The 22,969-nt window shown below is 38.0% G+C and overlaps 1 protein-coding gene across 1 annotated transcript in view; it reads left to right on the top strand.

Annotated features, from left to right (window-relative positions):
* Positions 1–17,947: 17,947 nt before the first annotated feature.
* Positions 17,948–22,969, top strand: part of CLRN1 (clarin 1) — a 33,316-nt gene continuing 28,294 nt past the window's right edge. The window contains exon 1 of the mRNA XM_069473079.1: positions 17,948–18,200. Coding sequence (XP_069329180.1) covers positions 17,948–18,200 — 253 coding nt within the window. The remainder of the gene's footprint in view (positions 18,201–22,969) is intronic.

The raw sequence follows: 22,969 nt of genomic DNA on the forward strand, positions 1-22,969 counted from the left end.
TTATAATAAATAATGGCTAACACTTATTAAGTATTTATTATAGGCCAGGTATTATTTCAAGGTATTTATATTATTATTCCATTTCATACTCAGAGCCCATTATTAGCACCGATTTTAAACATATGACCATTCCTGACTTCTAGAATTGAGCATTATAGATTCTAGGGCTGCTTAACCAGGGTGTTGTTTGGGGTGACAAAAGATTCAATAGTTTCTAAAACATTTGTGCATAGAAGATTCTGAGAAGATGGCAAAGGAGGAAGCACTAGGAATTTGTCTCCCCAACTAAACAACAATTTCACTGGAAGAATCTATCTGATGTAACTATTTTGGAACTCTGGAGTCTATTGAAAATTGCAACTTCCAGGGAAGGCTTGGACAGTAAATTGTGGTTAATTTTGGCCAATTTCAGCTCTAAGCATAGTAGTGGCTACCCATTCCCCACCCACAGCCGCACTGCATGCAGGTATGCATCCTAGAGCAGCGTGCACACAGCTTAGGCTGGGCAAAATGGACCCTGACCTCCAAGTACTGGGGATCTGTGCTCTGCTTGCTGAGTGCTCCTTCTGATCACAGAGGTACAAACAGACAGGTTGCTGCACCTCCTCCAGTGCTGCAAGTCTTTCCCTGTCCAGCCAAAGTGACTTCCAGGGAATTTAAAGGGCTAGCAGCACTCTACCTATCCTTAATTTTTCTGGTTTTACCCCTTTGGGAGTCAGATATTAAAGACTAGACATTCAAAAGCAACTGCACATATGGAGGAAATTAGAAAATGATGCACATGCCCAGAGAAAGGCACAGGCTCATAAAAGACCTGTGAAGACCTTAATTTTACACCTCAGGCTAATCTTTGGTACAGAGATAGCCTGCAATAATAAAAAAATAAAATAAATAAAATGACAGCAAACCCTGGGGAAGGGAGAGAATCTGACTTTCAGAGTCACCATATTATTAGATTCAAATGTTTAGTTTTCAACAAAAAAATCATAGGGCATAAAAAGAAATAAAAAGTATGGCCCCTTCAAAGGAAAAAAATTAATGAACAGAAACTGCCCCCCAAAAAGATCTGATGGCAGATCTACTAGACAGAGACTTCAAAATAACTGTCTTAAAGATGCTGTAAGAACAAAGAAAGGTGAGGAGAAAGTCAAGAAAACAATATATGAATAAAATGGCAATATTAATAAAAAATAGAAAACCTAAAAAGAAACCCAAAAGAAATTCTGGAGCTGAAACATATAATAACTGAAATGGAAAATGTTATTAGAGGGATTTAAAGGCAGATTTGAGTAGGCTGAAGAAAGAGTCTGTGAACTTGAACATAGGACAATGGAAATGATCAAGTCTGAGAAGTGGAAAGAAAAAAGATTGAGGAAAAGTGAACAAGCCTAAGGGAACTGTTGGATGCCATCAACATACATACTGTGGGAGTTCCAGAAGAAGAAGGAAGAAAGAAACGGGAAGAGAGAATATTTGAAGAAATAATGGCTTAAAACTTCCCAAATTTGATGAAAACAGGAATATAAACATGTTTATAAAATATAAAGGAGCTCAAAAAATTCCAAGTTAAATAAACTCAAAGAAACCCACACCAAGATACAATATAATCAAATTTTTGAAAGACAAAGAGAGAATCTTGAAAGCAGAAAGAGAGAAATGACTCATCACATACAAAGAATCTTCAATAAGATTATCAGAAGATTTCTCATCAGAAACTTTGGAGGCCAGAAGGCAATGCGCCAGTATATTCAAAGTTCTAAAACAAAACAAAACTCCTTTAAACCAAGAATCCTATATCTGGCAAAACTGTCCTTCAAAGTGAGGGAGAAAGTAAGACATTTCCAGATAAACAAAAGCTGAGAGAGCTTGTTATTAATAGACCTGGCCCAAAGAGATTCTCAAGGGAATTGAGCAGGGTGAAATAAAAGGATACTAGACAGTAACTCAAAACCATATAAAGAAATAGAGATCTCAATAAAGGTAAATATACATATAATTACAAAAGCTGGTATTATTGTAACAAGAATTTTAACACCACATTTTGTTTTCTACGTGATTTAAGAGACTAATACATTTTAAAAATCAATTATTAGTCTAAAAGCTATTCTTCTATAACTTTGGTTTATAACTCCACATTTTGTTCTTGAATAATTTCAGAAACTAATATATTTAAAAGGATTACTTGTTTATATTTTTGGGCACACAATGTATAAAGCTGTAATTTTGTGACATCAATAACCAAAAGGGGTAGGGACAAGGCCATAAAGTAGAATTTTTGTATATTATTGAAGAGATACTGATCTAAGTTCAAATCAGAATGTTACAACTTTATGATGTTAAATGTAATTCCCATGGTAACCACAAATAAAATAGGTATAGAATATACACAAAAGGAAATGATAAAGTTATTTAAGCATTTTACTACAAAAAAGAACTAAAAACAAAGAAGACAATAATGCAGAAAATGAGGGACAAAAATCATGTAAGAAATATTAAAAACAAATAGCAAAATGGCAGAACTAAGTTCTTCCTTATCAGTAATTACTTAAAATGTAAACAGATTAAACTCTCCAATCAAAAGACAGAGATTGGCAGAATGGACAAAAACACATGGGCCAACCATATTCTGTTTATAAGAACCAACTATATTCTGTTTACTTTATTTAGCTCCAAGTAGATTTAAAAAGATACAAATAGATTGAAAGTGAAAGGATGGAAAAATATATTTCATACAAATAGTAACCAAAAGAGAACAGAGATGGCTATATTAATATCAGACAAAATAGACTTCAAATCAAAAAAGATTACAAGGAACAAAGAAGGACATTATGTATTAATAAAAGATTCACTAAAGCAAGAGGATATAACAATTATAAACATTTTCACACCTAATAACAGACTGTCAAAATATAGAAAGCAAAAATGGACATAAGTGAAGAAAGAAATAGACAGTTCTACAATAATAATTGGAGATTTCAATATGCCACTCTCAATAATGGATAGAACAACTGGGCAGAAAATAAGTAAGGAAATTGAGGACACAATATACCAACTATATGTAACAGAAATATTCAGAACACTCTATCCCCAAATGACAGCACACACATTCTTCTCAAGTGCACATGGGATATGTTCCATATGTTACGCCATGAATTAAGTCTCAATAGATTTAAAGAGATAGATATCCTGCAAAGTATTGTCTTTGACCACAAGGGATAAAAGTTAGAAATATATAACAAAAGAAAAACTAGAAAATTCACAAATTGGTTGAAATTAAACAATACACTTTTGGCTAGGTGCAGTGCCTCACCCCTATATTCGTAGCACTCTGGGAAGCCGAGGTGGGAGTATTGCTTGAGACCAGGAGTTTGAGACCATCCTGAGCAAGAGTGAGACCCCACCTTTACAAAAAAAAAAAAAAATAGAAAAAATTAGCCGGGCATGGCACCACACGCCTGTAGTCCTAGCTACTCAGGAGGCTGAGGTAGGAGAATCACTTGAACCTAGGAGTCTGAGGTTGCAGTGAGCTGTGATGATGCTACTGCACTCTAGCTGGGGTGATAGAGTGAGACTCCATCTAAAAAAAAAAAAATACACTTTTAAGCAACCAATAGATCAAAGATGAAATCACAAGGAAAATTAGAAAATACTTAGAGACAAATGAAAATAAAAACGCAATATATGAAAACTTGTGAGACACATTGTAAAGAAGGAAGTTTATAGCTATACAGTAGTCCTTCCTTATCCATGGGGGATATGTTCCAGTGTTCACCTGAAACCTCAGATAGTACTGAACCTATATACTATGTTTTTTCATATATATATATATATATATATACACATACACATATACACACACAAGCACCTATGATAAAGTTTAATTTATAAAATAGGCATGGTAAGAGATTAACAACAATAACTAATAATAAAATAGAACAATTATAACAACATACTGCAATAAAAGTTGTATGAATATGATCTCTTTCACTCTCAAAATATCTGATTGTACTGTACTCACCTATTTTGACACTGAAGTTGACTGTGGGTAAGTGAAACCACAGAAAGTAAAACCACAGGTAAGGGGGGGACTGGTGTAAATGCTTACATTGAAAACCAAGAAAGATCTCCAATCAACAAAATTACTTTACAAGTTAAGGAAATAGAAAAAGAAGAAAAAACTAAACCCAAAGCTAGCAGAAGGAAGGAAATAATAAAGATTACAGCAGAGATAAAATAAGAATAGAAAATCAATGGAGAAAATCAGTGAAACCAAATATTGGTTCTTTGAAAAGATCAACAAAACAAACAAACATTTAGCTGGATGAACTAAGAAAAAAAGAGACTTAAATTACTAAAATCAGAAATGAAAGTGGGGACATTACAACTGATTCTACCAAATAAAAAGGATTATAAAAGTGTAATATGAACAATTGTATGCCAACAAATTGGGTAATCTAGATGAAATAGACAAATTTTTAGAAACACAGAACCTGCCAAGACTAAATCGTGAAGAAATAGAAAATCTGAAGAGACATATAACCAGTAAGGAGATTGAATCAGGAATCAAAAATCTCCCGACAAAGAAAAGCCCTGGACCTGATGGCATCACTGCTGAATTCTACCAAACATTTAAAGAAGAACTAATTCCAATTCTTGTCAAATTTTTCCAAAAAATTAAAGAGAAGAGAACACTTCCTAACTCATTCTATGAAGCCAGCATTACTCTGTTACCAAAGCCAGATAAAGACACTACAAGAAAACAACAGACCAATATCTCTTATGAACATTGATGCAACAATTCTTAACAAAATATTAATAGTAGCAAACCAAATTCAGCAGCATATTGAAAGGATTATGCACCATGACCAAATTAGACTTATTCCTATTACACAAGGATGCTTCAACATATGAAAATTGATCAATGCAATATAACGCCTTAACAAAATCAAAGAAGAAAACCACATGATCATCTCAATTGATGCAGAAAAAGCATTTGACAAGATTCAACACCTTTTCATGATTAAAAAAAAAAAAACTTAAACTAGGAAGAGCAGGAAACCATCCCAACATAATAAAAGCCATACGTGAAAAACCCACAACAGACATTATAGTCAATTTTGAGAGACTGAAAGTTTTTCCTCTAATATCAGGAACAAGGTAGGATGCCTGCTTTTGCCACTTCTATTTAACACAGTACTGGAAGTTCTACACAGAGCAATTAGGCAAGAAAAAGAAAGAAAAGCTATCTAAATTGGAAAGGAAAAAGAAAAAGAAGAAAAAGTGCATGCAAGGAAGCTCTGTCCTAGTCAAATATTTGAAAGTGCTTCCTGGTTGAGAATAAACTGCCCAGGTTGCTTATTGTACAAAGTAGAGCTTAAGCACCTGGTTCTGCCCCTGACATACATAGAGTCCAAACTGAGGAACATTATCCTTACACATTTGGACCAGTAGTTGCCAGGACAGGGTGTCCAGTGTGGATGCAGAAGAGAACTGCTTCCACATATGGAATTAAGGAGAGCACATATGTGTCCTGGAAAGTGGCAGTGGTGGCTGTGGGTACACACATGAGCAAGGGCACAGGCATCATCAGTGAGATCCTACTCCAGAGTTATTAAAAGTTGAATTTGTTGCTATAAAACCACCAGACAGACCAAACAACCAAAATAACCATATATGTGCATCCATTAGAACACTCACAAAGACATTTTATTAAGTGAAAAAAACTAGATGCAGAAGAGTTTGCATGGTATATTGCCATTGGCTTAGAACACAAGTGATGAAACGGAGGTTGTATTTACATCTTTGCTAAGACGAACAGAGACTATAGCAGGAAAGTTTCACAAGAAATTACCTTGGGGGAGAGTGCCTGGGAGACTGAAAAGGAGAAGACTTAGTTTTCACTGTTTACTTTTATAATTATTGAATTTTTAAAGCCATGTATATGTATTACTATTTCAGATAGATGACAGATAGATAGATAGATAAAGAAATAGTCAGCAGGATTTCTTACATTTTCCCCCTCCGTGTCTATTTTCTACCCATCTTCACTTTCTCACACACCTCAGAGGCTGACCTTTGGTTTCCAACTGGGTTTGGTGAATGGGAGCACCAGCGCAGATCAGAGGAGAGGAAAGGAAGGTATTTATTCTCCCATCTTCCCCCTGTGGGGTTATGGTGGACTCCAGAGTCAACAGAAGGTCAGTTCTTGTCAGGTGGCTTTCTCCAGCCTTCTCTGTCTATAGCTTTCAAGAACTATGTCCTCCCCAGTTCCCTTCAGTTCTGCTGGGGACTGTACCATCCCTTGTGGCTTCCCTAAATCCTGCCCACACCTTTGTAAATTGTAAACTCTCCTCCTTGGATTATATTTGAGTGAGCCAAAGGTTCCGTTGAAACACTAAGAGACAGACAGACAAACAGAGAAATGAGACAGAAAGAGGGAGAATTTGAAGCGGGTCTAGGGGTTTTGCTTCACCAGGGGCACCACATTCCAGACTGTGACCCTCAGCATTACAGACTCATTAACTTGGCTTTGCTAGGACTCTGAGAATGGTTCCACTAAGGTCACAAAAGACTGAAGAATTAATCAGAACACCAGCTTACTTATAAAAGTAAAAACTAGAACTTCCAAAGGGATCGGCCACTCATCTGCCCTGGATAGCACCCTTCCCCCTTGTAGAGAAATCCACACATAAAGCCAGATTACAACTGGGAGCAAACAACCTGGCTCAGTGCAATGCAGTTTGGCAAGTCTCCTGTTTAAAGGTATCAAGCCGTCACCATCCTTTTTGTCCACCTCTGTTGCAGGGATGTCCCTGTATCTGGAACCTAAAACATCAGGTGTGAAGGCCAGAATGTTCTTCTCTCAGCAGCTGAGGGCACAGTCTAACTTTTTTTCTGACAGTCTCTTTTAAATTTTCCTTCCTGAATCTTCTGATTGACACATTTTCTCTTTAAACATGTTTATATCATTAATTTTGTAAAGGCTTTAGAGAAGCTACTATAGCTAGACTTTGCTTACTCTTCCTACTTCTGATTTGGAAAAACATTTTACCTTTATGGCTCAATTCATACACACACACACACACACACACACACACTCTTATTCTGATGGTTAATATTTATTGAGGGTCCATGCTGTATCAGGAAATATTTGTGTGATCCCCTGGAGATACAGTGGAGAACAAGAAAAAGTTCTCTGTCCTCATGGAACCTATATTCTTGTGGGAGAAGCAGAAAATAATCAAGTTGACCAAATAAATCATATAATACAATTTTAGGGGCAAGAAAATAAAGGAGAGCAATGGGATAGAGAGTGGCTGGTCAGGTGCTGCAGAGGTAGGGTGGTCCAGGAAGGACCCTCTGAGAGGGTAACATTTGAGCTGAGATTTGCATGAAGGGAAGGGACCAACCATGCACAGTTCCGGGGGATGATTGTTTTTAGCACAGGGAAGGGCCAGGACAAGCTCCTTGAGGCTGAAATAAGCATCAAGTGTCCCAGGAACAGAAAACAGGTGCATGTGCTAAGCCCAGGGAGAGAATGTTATGAGAATAATTCACAGAGTAGATAGGCTGGACCACAAAGGGTCTTGTATGCCAGACTAGAGTCTAGATTGTATTATAAGTGCAATGGGAAGCCACTGGAATAGATCCAGCAGAAATGTGGTGGGATCTGACTTACATTTATACAGGATTGCTGTGTCTACCAAGTGGAGAAGGAATTGCACAGGGAAGAAAAGTTAAGAGGCAATTGTAAGATCCCAGACTAGAGAGGACCATGGTTAGGACTAGCGTGATAGCTGGGAAGATACTAACTAACAAGTGGTTAGGATCAGGATGTATTTTGGAGGTGGAGCCAGAAAAACATGTAGAGAGAGTAAAGTAGGGGGTGGTAGCAAAAATCAAGAATGGCTATTTGGGCTTTGGCCTGTGGCTGAAGGGGAACAGCAGTGCCATTGACTGAGCTGGGAAAGGATGAGGGTTGGGGAGGGGTTTTTGTCTTGAGAAATGATTCATCCAACCACTGTAATTTCAAGATTTGGAGGGGAAACTCATCCAGAATGGTTTTATTCTTAGAACTCCTTGTTCCCTGTTCCCACCCCCAGCCCCCATAATACAAGGAACCAGAAAACTCAGAATAACTGGATTTTTAATGCCTTCTATTTCTAGGAAAAAGAAATACATGACAAATAAACCAGAATGGATTTATTAAAAATTGCACTTCCAGGGTATCATAGGGTTGGTACAATTTCAGTTTAGTCTTCCTTCTGTACCCACTGCTCTGCGTGGTGATGATCCCAGGACATTGCAGAGTATTACAGTGTCTTCTGAATCATCACAAAAAGATGAACTTATATATGACATAAAGTTAGTGTTAGGTAGAAATTGCCTTATACATGATTCACCCTTGGCAGAATCACAGAATACACTAAATTGGCTCATGGAGATTATTTAATCTAATAATTTTTCAAACAAGTAACTATCCCCAAGAATTTCAGATGCGTGGGGGCTTTAAAAATGCCTCTGCACTCCCTAAAGATACTAAAATAATCCCTTAGTTAATTTACCCCTTGGCTGCTTCCCCTAACCTATGGAAAATCACTGAATCATGTCAAATCTATTCATGTGAAATAGGAAAAAATGAAAGCCAAAGAGGAAAGTTACTTGAATTTGGTCTTTGGGTGAGTTAGCGTCAGGAACTACGTATATTGAACCCAAGTATCTTGACTATGCTGCTTCTTCCAAAACACATTGAATGTTTATATTGAATAATTTTTGAAAGAAGCATTTTCTTGAATTATAATTCTTTTGTAAGCAATGATCCCTGTATGTAATAGTATATAACTCTATTAAACAAAATATTGAATTAGCTAGCATATCCTGTTTTTCTATTCTAAGAAAGAGGTCAATTCATGTTTAAAAAGGTTATTCATGTTTAATTCATTTGCATGAGAAAATATCTGAAGAGCTATATGCTAAATGGTGGCATTTCAAGATATTTTAATTGTTTTCCTCTTAAAGGTATAATTTACATACAGTAAAATTCTCCCTTTGTAGGTATACGGTTCTAGAAATCTTGACAAATGTTTTCAGGCATGAACTCTATCATAGTCGTCACTGAATAAAATTCCCTCATGCCCCTTAACAGTTAAACCTCCAACCCTTGAAAACCTTTGATTTAATTTTTGTCCTAATAGTTTTGCCTTTTTCAGACATCATGTAAATGAAATCATTTATGGTCTTTTGAGTCTGGTATCTTTCACTTGGCAAAAACCATTTGGCATTTATCCGTCTTGGTGCATGTGTTAGTAATCTGTTCCTTTTCTTTGCTGAGTAGTGCACCATTGTATTGATGTGCCACAGTTTGCTTATCCCTTCCCCAGTTGGTGGACATTTCGGTTGTTTCCATTTGGGGGCAGTTGTGAATGAAACCACTATAAACATTTGTGTACAGATTTTTATGTGGACATATGCTTTCATTTCCCTTTGGTAAATACCTGGAGTAGGGTCACTGGGTCATACTGTATGTTTAACTTTTAAAGAAATTGTTAAACTGTATCCTAAAGTGGCTGTGCCACTTTGCATTCCCACAGACATTCTTAAGAGTTCCAGTTGCTCTACATTCTCACCAGGATTTGGTGTTGTCAGTTGTCTTTTGTTTGTTTGTTTTTAAAATTTTAGTCATTTTAATAAGCAGGTTGTGGTATCCCATTGTGGTTTTGACTAATGGTATTGTGCATCTTTTCATGGGCTCTCACAGAGCAGAAATGTTTAATCTCCTCCCTCCCTCCCTCCCTTCCTTCCTTCCTTCCTGATTTTTTGTAGAGACAGGTCATGCTATGTTGCCCAGGCTGGTCTCAAACTCCTGCTCTCAAGCAATCCTCCCGCCTGGGCCTCCCAAAGTGCTAGGATTACAGGCCTGAGCCACCACGCCTGGACTAATTTATCTATTTGTTTTTAATTTTATGGTTCATACTCTTTTTGTATAAGAAATCTTTACCTAACCCAGGGTCACAAAGATTTTCTCCTATGTTTGTTTTCTTCTAGAAGTTTTTTTATTTTAGGCTTTACAAGTAAATCTATTTTTGTGTATGGTGTCTTGGTTAAAATAATCTTTTTCATAATGATAAAATATTTCTTGTGTAATTAATGTGAAAAAGTTGTTGGCTAGCCTAGCTTTCATTCCAACAGAAGTCAAGGTGCAGAGTTCTCCATAAGGACCCTAGGTTGTTGAATTTACATCTATTCTCAGTAGTGCCCGTGGCTCAGTGCCCAGACATTTTACATCCTTTAAAGACACATTGTCGTGTCTGACCTGGCTTGCAGTGATTTTCAGCATGTGGCAAGTCAAGGAGTTTTGGCTCCCAACTAAGTAATTCCATGGGCAGTCTCCACCCCAGCTTAGGTTTCCAGGGCTCACCCCCTCCTTACCCACCTGTGGCCCCTATCTTAAAGAGAAAGTTTATAGAGAAGGCACTCATAACCTAGGTTTCTTTGGCTACAATCTGCTCTTATAATTTTTTCAAATAAGGACTATGCACATAAAGTATGCACAGAGAAGTCAGAAAATTAATAAGGATCTCATATTTATTTCAATCTGAATTTCCTGGAATGAGATTCTTAACTTAGAAGTTTTGCCTTGCTTAATAAAATTGTCTTGGCCACTAGGTTTAAAATATTTAGTTTTAACATTTCGCTGCCCTAGTGACTAGCCTACATTTTACCACCCAAAGGAACAGTATTGTGTCTCTAGGTACACATATGTGCACATCGTTAAGGATTTTCATTTTCTCAGATCTGGACGAAGTATTTATTCTTGCTAATTAAATGAAAGAGAGAGAAAGAGAGCAAGCGAGAGAACCTCTAGAATACTTATGGTGGAAAGATATTTGAAAGATTAATTCATGTGTGTTCTCCCTTCTCTACATGTCAGACTCCTTTACATCTACCCTGGGAGTTGGGGGACAGAAAGAGTCAGAGCTGAGCAGGGCATGCCTTGCTGCCAGCAGATTTGATAAAGGATACGGTAGTCTGGGAAAGCAGAGGAGGAAGAGACCCAGCTGTCTGGAGAGTGTGTACTGGGAGACTGAGCTGGAACTAGGGTCTGGAGGGAGTCAAGTCCTACATGTTATACCCAATTGTACTGCTACCCAGTCCTTCTCGTGGCCAGCTAGTGAGGCCCACCACCAGACAGCAGCCATTGACTCATAGCAGGGCTGCCTGTCTCTGTGCCAGGACTTAGTTCAGCCCTCCCTACGCACTTCTCTTCTTCTCCATGAAGTCAACCTCAGGAAGTTCAGCAGCCTTGGACTCCCGTGGTTCCTCCAAGATAGGAGGGTAGGGCCCTGGACACCTAGTGACAGCAGGAAAGTACAGTAGTCATCCCTGATGAAGGAAGGACCAGACAAGGCCAGCTTGATTGCAAGCTCCCACTAAGCTAGGGCAGTGTTGGCCACAGAGGCCCTGGGAATGGGGACAGTTGATGCTAACACACATACGTTGTGAACCACACATGGGGTCTGAGGAGCTAACGTCTGTCCTTCACTCAGGTGGCCTACACAGCCAGTTTCACCTAGTGCACTGGACCAAGAACCAAACAGTGGAGAGAGCTGAAAATCAGTGCTTCCTGGAGCTTTCTTTAGAAAGCAAACAAACAGGTAAAAGACTAAGGAAACTTTAAAAACAGAGAACTATGCTTTACTGCCAAGAAGGAGAATGTTTACAACTGGTAGAAAAATTGAGCAATCAATTTGGGCAGTATAAGGCAATTCAAGGCCTTATTGGTGGGAAAAGACTGCTTCTTTCTCGCTTTCTGCAGACTAGCTTCCAATCCTTTGACTGTGTCTCTCAGTGTAATGTCTACATTTTCAGGAGATATAATCTGGTTGATCCAGATGTTTACTCCTAATCTAAGTAAGCCAGAGAGGGTGGGTCACATAGTTCAAACGTGGCTGCCACAGAGTTTATATCTGTGGATATCGATAGAATTTCTCAGAGAAAGTGCTAAGGGCTGGGCAGACACCCTGAAGGTGTATATTACACTGTAGTAGCACTTGCAGTAGTCATTTCACACTGTTGTCTCCTGTTGAGCGTATTGTCTAGTTAACCATCTTTTCACACGAGAGCCTGCCAACCCAGATTTCTCCAGGCAATTACATTTTAAAAATCCGAATGCATCTTGTTGCTTTGGTCCCATCCTTATAAACTATTAAGACAACTTTGAATCTCAATTTGATCATCTATTATTTTTAGCTGTCCCTGCTCATAGTGCTCTCATAAAGGTTTGATATGAAGCTAAAATTTTGGATGACATATAGTCTATACTTTTAACCAAGTCATTGATAAAAACATATGGGTGAATTAGTCTAAAGATCTCTCTAGCCAGCATTGTTCCATAAGTCAACACTCCTTGTTTCTGGAGATTTGACAAAATATAAACCTACCTAATTCTACTATTATCTGGTTCTTCACCACAAGAATATTTTAGGAAACTTTGTGATTTAAGGATTAAGCTATTATATTACCTGGAGTATCTTAACAGAGAAGGGGCAGGAAATCCAATAATTGCCCCAGTGTGTCTGAAAAGAAAAGCAGCTAGAATAGAGCTGATACATAGCAAGCTCCCCTATGCATTACATTTTTGTTAATATTGCTACCATTATTTTGTTGTAAGTCATCAAGGAAATTGTCAGTATTTTAAGTGTCACACACAGAGACAAAGGAAGACATTTATATAACAATAATAGCTGGTAATGACAGAATCAAACTACGCCAAAGTTTACCACCTTAGCATGTCTACCCCAGGTTATATCAATAAGAAAAATTATTATCTATTTCTCTGTACTAGGAATCTAGTTCTATTATTGTTAAAAAACAATGTCTCAAACTATGCCTTCTTTCTTCACCTCCTTAGGTTAAGCAACTTTTCCCTCCTTCTTGTTATAGTTCAGACATTCTGCTGGGTTAAGGTCTAAAGATCACCATAGCCTTGGTGTGAGATACGAACAAGAAACACAGACAAATCTGAAGGTGTCACACAGTATCTTATGCGGCAGATCTCACAGGCAGCAATTTTCCTCCACTGCCTGCTTCCTCCCTGTGACTTCTCTATCAGAAGCCCAACTCTTCCCCTTTCTCTAAATGTCCCTATAACTGTCATCAGCTCTAAAAATCCCTGCACTGAATTCTCCTTCCCAGTCCAAATTCAAATCCACTGTGGGTTCATCTGTATTCCAAGAGAACTTTGTTTTCTTTTTCTTCCCATCCCTCAATCCTTTTAATCCTCTAGTTCAAGCAATTAGCTCTACAAATATTAGCTGCAATCAAGGTCTAGCACATGTGGTAATTTTCCCTCTAATAAATCAATCAATTCTTTCCATGGAGTGTTTTTTTTCTCTTACAGTCATTAGAGAATTACAATGCTACTTGAGGATCACCAGCAACTTGAATTAGTCAAGGAATGTCAATCAAATTTGCCAGATTTTGCTTTAAAGATGAGAAAAATGGGATAGATTCACAAAGGCCTCTTGTCTTAGAATAGGAAGCTTGATAGACCCTCGTTGAGTCTCTTTTAGAGAGGCCTGCTAGTATAATGATCCATCTGGAGGAAAATCAAAATCAGTACTACCAGTGACAAATCAGACAAAAGGCAGAACCTCTCATTAAATAATCTAAAAATTAATAATTGGAATAAGCAACCATGCAGTGTCCCTAGGCAATGCAATATTCTAGCGTAGCTAGTAGGTTAGCACAGCAAAGAAAAAAGAAATAATACACCAAATGGACAAATTCTAGTTCCATAACTTACAAAAAAAATTTTTTGTTTTTTTTTCGTTAGATGGAAACTAAAGGATGCAAACTGTGCTTCTTAGAGCTGACTTTAGGGTTGGGGGTAGGGAGCCCTAAGGGGTAAGGACTGAGGGGGTCCAGTGACAGTTCCCTGACCACCCATCCTCCCACTCAATTTTTGTCTCATTTCACCCAAGAGTTCAGTTGAGGCAATGGTTTTTCTGCTTAAAAATGATTTGATATAAGAACATTTTCTTACAGAGGAAAAAAATGATTTGAGAATCACCTATGTAGCCTAGACCACTCTTATCATAAATATGTAAAATGAATGTGAGAGAAATTAAGAAATTCTTCATTTAGTGATAGATCTGGAAACAGATCCATGCTGTCTCTTACACTTGGGGAGCAAATCAGGTAAGAATTCACATGCCTTTGAATTTGGGCTTTTCTTTTTCTTTTTCTTTTTTTTTTTGGCTTTTGTTTTTAAATGGGCTTAAAGAAAAACTAATGTGGCCAAATTAGTGTGAGAAGAGGCATGAATGCTATATTGGAAGCAAAAACAGAATCTGCAGTTGTGCTCCTTTCTAGTCACTCTGAAGAATCATGTCATTATCTGGCACCTGAAAGGGGTCAGAGGAGGGGAGGCCTAGTTCCATTGTCCTGTGTCACCAAGTGTATTCCTATTAAGATTGAGAGAAGTAAAGATTTCAGCAGGATGCTTGGTGAAAACTTGCTGACATTAATGACTCGAATTCTCAGAGAGACTGCAAGGAAAATGGTGTCATCACTGTCATTCGAGACATTTAAGATGAAATTTCAAAAGAAGGCTGTCAGGCATAATGACTGCCAGATTCCATTATATCATTCTCAGAGGGTGGATCACACACACTACTATGCAGCCTGTGGGTGGTTGATATTGAAGTTTGAAAGGAAGCTGCACAGAGAAGAGGTGAGGTGGGTATAGGGCCCGAGGGGGGTTGTCCCATGAGGGACAGGGCCAGGATACACCCCCACTGACATTCACATAGTGATCTGAGGGTAAATCTATGATCCAAATCCATGATTTAGGGGTAAAGCCTGGTCTTTAGTCTTGCATATGCTGAAACCCGAGCCCATCAGGACATTTAGACAAGATCATGCTCTTGGTGCTGACAAAATTCAGGGAGGTTTGACCTATAAATGGTAGTGCCTATTTATCAATTTACTACAAGCATATTCCTCTCTAGTGACCGAAACGTTCATGTCTGCGTGCACTCCAGGACTGGGATACCTGCAAAGCCCAGTGAGTGTCATAAAGTGTCTATATGAGAATGGAGTAAGAGCAGTGGCTTCCAAACTTGGCTGCATACTGCAATCATCTGGGGTGATTCAACACCAAGGTCATACGCTAACATCAAATAAATCTGAATTTCAAGGATGAGGATGCAGACTTCAGTATTTTAAAATCTTCTCAAGTGATTCCAACGATCAGCAAAGCTGAGAACCACTGGCTTAGAGCAAATGGCCCTTTCCACTCAGGGAGCTTTTATGTCATAAACCAGTGGGTTTTGTTTTGTTTTAAACTGGGAACAGATACAGGTTTGCCAATTTTTTAATTTGTCAAGTAAGGACATTAAAAATTCAACTACCATCATTTCATTAAGAAAGGAAATTTTAACAACAAAAAGTAGGAAGGACATAATTTCAGGATAAAAGATTAACTCCCTATGTTGTATTTATTTTTCTCATGTCTCTATAGAACAGTGAACACTTCCCAAACTTAAGAACTGATGTGATCAAATTGCTCTCTACAACCATAATCAAAGCTTTCCTCCTTGGGCAGCTTCAGATACACTTGGCTGAGTTTTGGTTAATTAAACCACTCTCCCCTCTCTTGCCATATCCATTCTGTGGAGGTATTAACAGTATTGATTAAGTTGTACAGAATATCTCCTCCCAGGCTTTGGAAATGTTTAGTCTCTCCCAATTACAGAATATGTTGATTTAATAAGCTTAACTCTCCTTAGACATCTTAAACTAACTATTCCAGGGTGGGCGTGACACAAATATGCACAGATATCCACTTATTAGGGGCACTGGTACCTCGTTGTTTTGCTAGTAGATAATGATGGCAATTATGCTAAGCCCAGCAGAATTCACTGGAAAGCCAGATAACCTGTGATGAGTTTTTTATTCTGTGTGTCGAGTTACACAAAATAAAAAGACTTATTAATATTGTAAACCTTATTTTGAAGGCCAATTTTGAATCTTCTACACTCCTAATTCTTCTGTGGCCATGTTTTTTTTTTTTTCTTTTCCCCCTCCTCCCCCAAATGCACACTGGCATTCTTGAATTAGTTCTATACTTAGTTGTCTATCCTTAACAAGACAAGCTCTGGCAACTCCTAGGAGAGGATAGCCATGTGAGAAGTTTACTGATCCTCCAAGACTACACCTTAAAGTTCACTTCAAAGTATGCATAATGTAGAAACTCATTTTATGCTGAGAATGATGTGAAATACATCTTCATTTATTAATTTCTTCTAAGCTGTCATGCTTAAAGGTGGCTCAAGAGAATAGAAGCAAGCATAAACTTATGCTTTTGGCCATCTGGGAAAGTTCTATTTGCAGATGTCTGTGTTCTTCAAGCACCCAAGACATGTTAACTAATAATAGGCCACTCTACCCTATGTCACTCCCAGCACAACTAAACCAAACTAAAGTGATTGCCATCTCTTCAAGGTCAGGGACTTTGCTTAGAATAGCATATACACCTCAGAATTAGAAGACCTGGATTTGAATCCCAGTCCACTACTATCTTCAGCAAGTTGTGTGTAAACTCTCTGAATTTTAATTTCCTTACATATGAGATGGGGATATCATCATCATCTTTTTCTTCTTCTTCTTCACTGTACATGGTAATTGTTAATTAATTTAGGTAATATATTTAGCAAAGTGCCAGACATACAACTTCTTACTAAAGTTAACTTTGTAGGTCAGAGCTCAGCATAATAACATAGCATACAATATCCAGCAAGTACTTCATGAGACACACACACACACACACACACACACACCAGTCCTACATCTGTTTGCAGAAGGAAGAGTCTCATTGGAAATGCAGAGTTAAAGAGCTGGGACTGAATTCTGAACTTTAGTTTTCAGGTCTTGACAATTTAACCAAACCCACCTTGCTACTTAAGCTTGCTCATGACTTTGTCTCTTGTCTCCCTAATGGACTACCTCTGCTGGCACTCTTGCCTTTTTTATGGAGAATTCTAAGGGCCATCTATCTGACCACAATCCCTCTTTCCACGAATATGCCCTTGTCTTTACAGATTCTGGTATTCTTTGGACCTAGAATCACATTCCCTTGCTATTCTCCTGAAGCAGCCAAAGTCGTTAAAGGAAAACATTTAGAAATCTAGATACTTGCACCTGCATCTACATATTTTTGTGTGACAAGAAGAATTTGGATCAAATTCTCTATTGATACATCAGTTCTAAACCATGGATCTGGGAGAAATGGAGTTAGGAGGGCAAGCCCCCATAGTTGGTCTCTGACACTTCATGTCCACATATGACCTAATTCAGTTCCATCTTTCTATTCTGCTATAATTAGAATTTTTCTAAATCCATTAATTATCAATACATGTACATATGTTCTTCCTACCTCTGCTAAAGCTCCCTTCTCCCACCACCAAACAAAAATGAAAACATATCAATAAATGAACTTCTCAAGTTGCTGAAAATTTACCATAGGATTCAAGCCTGTTTCTGAAAGTTTCAACTCCCCCAATCAGACAAAGGGCTGAGGAAGGGAAGCATTTATCAAGTTACACGGAGGACTCCATCTGTTATCTTAGACCTTTGTTACCAAGTGACACAAGAGGAGATACCTGAAGGCAGTGTGAAAGAGTCTTATTTTACAGATTCTTAGTCCAAAGATTTCAAATTGGAGAGAAGCAGCAGCAGCAAAGGAGAAAAGCCAAGCATGAGTGATGAAGAAACTATCTTCTGACATTTAACCTGGTGAGAACCACTGTCGACGGTGAAGTCGCCTTTTCAGCAGGGATCTGTCTGTTCAGCTTCCGTAATAAATGCAGTCAAAGGGGCAGTCCCTTCTCGCTGCTCACAGAGGTCTTGTTTTTGAACTTCACCCTCACAAAAGCCATTTCTCGTCATGCCAAACCAACAGAAGAAAATCATTTTTTGCACAGCCGGGGTGTTAAGCTTTGCGTGTGCCCTCGGAGTTGTGACAGCACTGGGGACCCCCTTATGGATCAAAGCCACCATCCTCTGCAAAACCGGGGCTCTGCTCGTCAACGCCTCTGGGCAGGAGCTGGACAAGTTCATGGGAGAGATGCAGTACGGGCTTTTCCACGGAGAGGGTGTGAGGCAGTGCGGGTTAGGAGCAAGGCCCTTTCGGTTCTCATGTAAGTAGCAATTGGATTTGAATTATTTAATACTTTAGGCAGACTCTTCCAAGCATTGGAAGGAATTATTTTTAAGAGTCTTGCCATTTCTATTGCAGAACATTTTAAACCGGTGTGAACCATGTGAAATACCTAGGACTCTGAGTGAGCAATTTCTTCTTCCTAGTTTTTGTTATTTTACTTGTTTTTATTAATTATTTCATTCTTGCCATTTTTATTATGATAACACATAGTTAATTAGTTGTTATGTAATTAAGCTTTTTGAAAATGTAAACAATTAAGATTCTTAAATATTAATATTTATGTAAGAAATTATGAGTCTTTTTTCAAAAGGGAACTTGGGGAAATAGGAAAGCTACCAGAAATAATCTTCACGACTTTTGTTCTTTAAAAAAGGACCAGTGTCCTGGGCTCCTTAACTAATCCACTAATCCTACCTGCTTTTCGACTTTGTTCATAATTTTGTTTCCCTGTCTCCTCCCTCCTCCCCCTTCCCTACTGGGACCTTCACTGCTGATAAATATTCTGTTTTCATTTTTCACCAATTTGGAATCACTTGGCTGTAGAAATTTAAAACTATCTGCTGTGCTAACTGGGAAAGAAATAGATGCCTATTTAGTGTAGAAAATTTGCAACTGATTGACCTTCAAATCATGTAGAGAATATGAGACAGATTTTCCTGTCGTGATTTTGTGAAATGGAAGTGTTATCTACAGTATTTATAACCTGTTTATCTTAAGAAGAAAATTTTTAAAAAAATTACCATGTGAATAGGCAACTTATTAAATGAAAATTAATAAGAAGTCATTTGTTATATCTCTCACAACACACATTCAGATGTTATTATTATTTCAAAAGGCCTGGTTTGGAACAATCTTATGAAGACACAGTCAGTAAATTACTGCATAAATCACTCTTCAGGAAAGGAGGTTACCAATTGAGGCATTTAAAATGAATTATTTTGTCTGGGTTTTTTTTTTTTTCCTCTAGTATAGGTAGAAGGCTAAATTAATTGAATTTATTATTAACATATACAGTGCCTAATTAAATTTCAGTGCTGACCTATTTATATTTCTGCAACATTCCTTACGTCTTCTTAGCAGTCATTGGGCACCAACCTTCAACTCACATAGGTTACTAAGGGATATGAATTTTCACAGGGCTCCAGAAAATTTCCAAGAATTAGTCTTCAGCTTTTCCACTGATGAAGTGAGTACAAAATCTTTTCACTGAATGGCTTTAAGTTCATTAAGGTAAAGACCCACTTAGTTTTCCTTGGGAGGGATGGGAGAAGAGGACAAAGCAGAATGGTATGTGATATGCAACTGTATTAAAAAACAAAAAAGGGGGAAAAATGAGTGAAATGATTTCACCATGAGTCACTGGCAGCCAAAGTGTGAGTAAATCTCCTCACAAATGAATTTAGACAAAAGCAGGGAGCATATGGTGAATTTTCTGGAGCCTTTGCATTTTCTACAGTGAAATGGAGATAAGCTTTACTCATACCATAGGACAAAAAACAATAATAATACTTTGATATTATTACCATACATTAAGCACTTTACATACTCTGTCTCACTGAATCCTTAGACAGCCACATTCTTCTGTGGTTCAATGAATGATTTTTGTGGCTGTGTCCTCTGCTGGTCCTTTAATGGTGTCCAACCTTTTTGGCACCAGGGAGTGTTTTCATGGAAGACAATTTTTCCATGGACCGGGGGTGGTAGGGGGAATGGTTTCAGGATGATTCAAGCACATTACATTTATTGTGCACTTTATTTCTATTATTATTACACTGTAATATATAATGAAATAATTATACAACTCACCACAGGTTGGGGACCCCTGCAGAGGATGAAGTTGTTCTAATCAGGTGCCCCACTCTTCACTTTCTGTGAGGACTGGCAGAGCTGGTGGGGTTTAAACAGAACCCTCACTTATCTTTCAGAATTACATCAGTCTCCATAATACCCTGAACATTTCTTCTCCTTGCCTAGTGAAGAAAACCTTTCAGTTGCTTGTTTGTTCTGCAGTGACAGTCCTCTTGGTATACTACAGACTATCCATGTTAAGTAAACTCTATATACTATGCATGTTAAAATCTCATTCATTTTGGTGAGGCCAATGAAGTATATTTAGAGTATAACTTTTTTCTGCCTAAGCATAAAAGTACCTCTTTCAATGCAACATGAGAGAGAGAGTTGGGAAAACTGTAGAATAAATAGCTCCAATGGACTCCCCAAAGAGCATAATACTCATTTAAATAAACACCTTAAATTAAATAAACATTCACCCTGTCAATGATGTTTCATCAGTATATCCTTGAAGAAGGAGAGTCCTCTGATACTCTTCCTGGTAGAAAAGGATAAGCCCTGGTAATATAAATAAATAAGTGATCTAACCTTGGCTTCTCAATATCGACTTCCTTGGAGCAAAATTCGGGGGCCTCCAGAGAGCTCAGGTGGATGATTCTTTTCTGTTTCTTCCAGAACCAACTTATGATTAGAGCACAACTCATTTCCTAGAACTTCCCTCTTTCTCTTTGTCCATTTAGAAAGTTATTAGGCAAACATTTGGATTTGCAGAACCTTTCCAGTGTAGGAGGAAGACGAAAGGTAACTTATCAAAGTATCAGTCATCTCATGGCCAGTTTTCTTCATGTTGTCATGTTATCATCAGTTAATGTGAATTTACCTTTCAATTCTGTTGGATTGCTAAACACTATTTTACTTAACCAAACTTTTCATTTTAGAACAGCAGTGGTCAAAAGAAATATAATGCAAGCCATAAATGCAAGACACATAAGTAATTTTAAATGTTCTTCTAGTAGCCAGATTAGAAAACAAAAGTAAAAAGAAACAGGTGAAATTAAATTCTAATGATATATTTTATTTAACCCAAGATATCCAGAACACTATCATTTTAATATGTAACCAATAAAAAATTATTGAGGTATCTTATATTCTTTTTTTTCTTGGTGCTAAGTCTTTGAAATCTAGTGTGGTATTTTACATTTACAGCACACCTAATTCATACTAGCCACATTTCAAGTGCTCATTTTAATGGCTACTGGATTGGTCAGTATGGAGATTCACTCTGAATAAATGGACCATCGACAGTGTCCACATTCTAATTGAATTTTTGCTTGGTTCTGCTGTATAATTCTATGTGCATTATTTTTATGTGCAATGCTTATGTCACTTTTAAAACCCAGTGATACAGTATAACATGAGAATGAAGAATGGGCCAGAAGAATAGTTTGGCAATGTAGTCATGTTTGTTCCTATTAAATGTTCCCTATTGACCACTCTCTCTCTCTTAATTATAACAAGAATCTGCCCTGCCAGCATGCACAGTTATGCTGGGAAAACTTCTGCCTCGTTTACTCTGGCTGATTCTCATCCATTTATGGGTCAGTGGTTCATTTTCTAGAGGTCACCAGCATTCATACCTAGCACATAATTTCATTCATTATAATGAAGGAATGTTTTCTTTTCAAGGCAACACAACTGGTAGGCTTAATTTTTCCTGGTATGTCACCTGTAAAATTTTAATGATGATGTTTAAACTCTAAATGCAGCCATCAAGACAAAAACTGCCAGTTTTAAGCTCAGCGTGTGTGGGTGGGTTTCTGTTTTGGTGGTTTGAAACACTGCAGAACATCATCAAAATATGATACCCAAGAATCATATGGTATTAATCATTCCTAGATATACTGATCTATTCATTGCCAAGGCAGTTCAATGAGCTGGTAAAAACATATGGAATTATTTTTTGAAATGTGGAAAATAAAATTTAACCAATCATGTATCATCACAGCTTGCAACTTTAGTCATACTTTGAAAAGCATTTTAATTTGGACCTTATGATTGAAAATTCATAAAAAGCTAAACAGAAATTTAGCTTAGAAAAGCAGAGTTTCTTTACTAAATGAGGCATTTGACCCAGATTGGAGAGGATGTTGACACTCCATCTATGAGCAAGCAGGTGGCTCTCAAACATATTTTGAGACAGAATAGTTGGGGCTCAGGTCTCTGTGACTGTCACTGAAAGTTGGCACTCTCTGTCTCCATGGTCCCCTGCAAGTGTGACCTTGCTCCTGCTGACCTGGGCTGCCCCGAGCTGCCCTGGTGACCCATGGGTCACCATCCTGCACACCCTGCATTGCCCTGCCCATGGTAAAGCTACCAAGGTCTTTGATGTATCTGTTTCTGATAACACTGCCTGTCTCTCCTCCCTTCCTTAGCGCATGGCCTGCGTAGAAGAAGGTAGGAGGGCTGGGTGGGGCGGGGTTATGGGGGGAACCTAAGGAGTTCGCCTGGGAAGATTATCCGGCGCAGGGAAGGGAAGAGGAAGCCACTTGCACCATTTCACCAGCAAGCATGGGCTCTCCTGCCTTTTAGTTTAGAGGCCCTGTTTCCTAATCTCATTTCCCTATTAAAACAGTCCAGCAAATAGAGGTTTTGCTTACCTCCCACTGGGAAAAAAGTGATTAATGAAATAGAAGGTAGTAACGCATAAGAAGCACTAGTGTGAAAGAAAAACCTTTAACTTTTCTCAGCCCAATAATAGTTTTCTCCTCCGCCCCACCCAGACTTTGACATTCACTCTATTATTTCAAATACCTATAAGTATTTGGCAATGCATATTTCTCTGCAAAATCTTAATCCTCAAGAAGGCAGGGGCTGTGTATTATTTACCCCAGTACTCCCTCAAACCAGGGCCTAGGACTGTGCATCTGTGCATGGCACAAGGAGGTACCAAATAAA

This window comes from Eulemur rufifrons, chromosome 7 (genome assembly GCF_041146395.1).
Source record: "Eulemur rufifrons isolate Redbay chromosome 7, OSU_ERuf_1, whole genome shotgun sequence".
NCBI classification, from domain to species: Eukaryota; Metazoa; Chordata; class Mammalia; order Primates; family Lemuridae; genus Eulemur; species Eulemur rufifrons.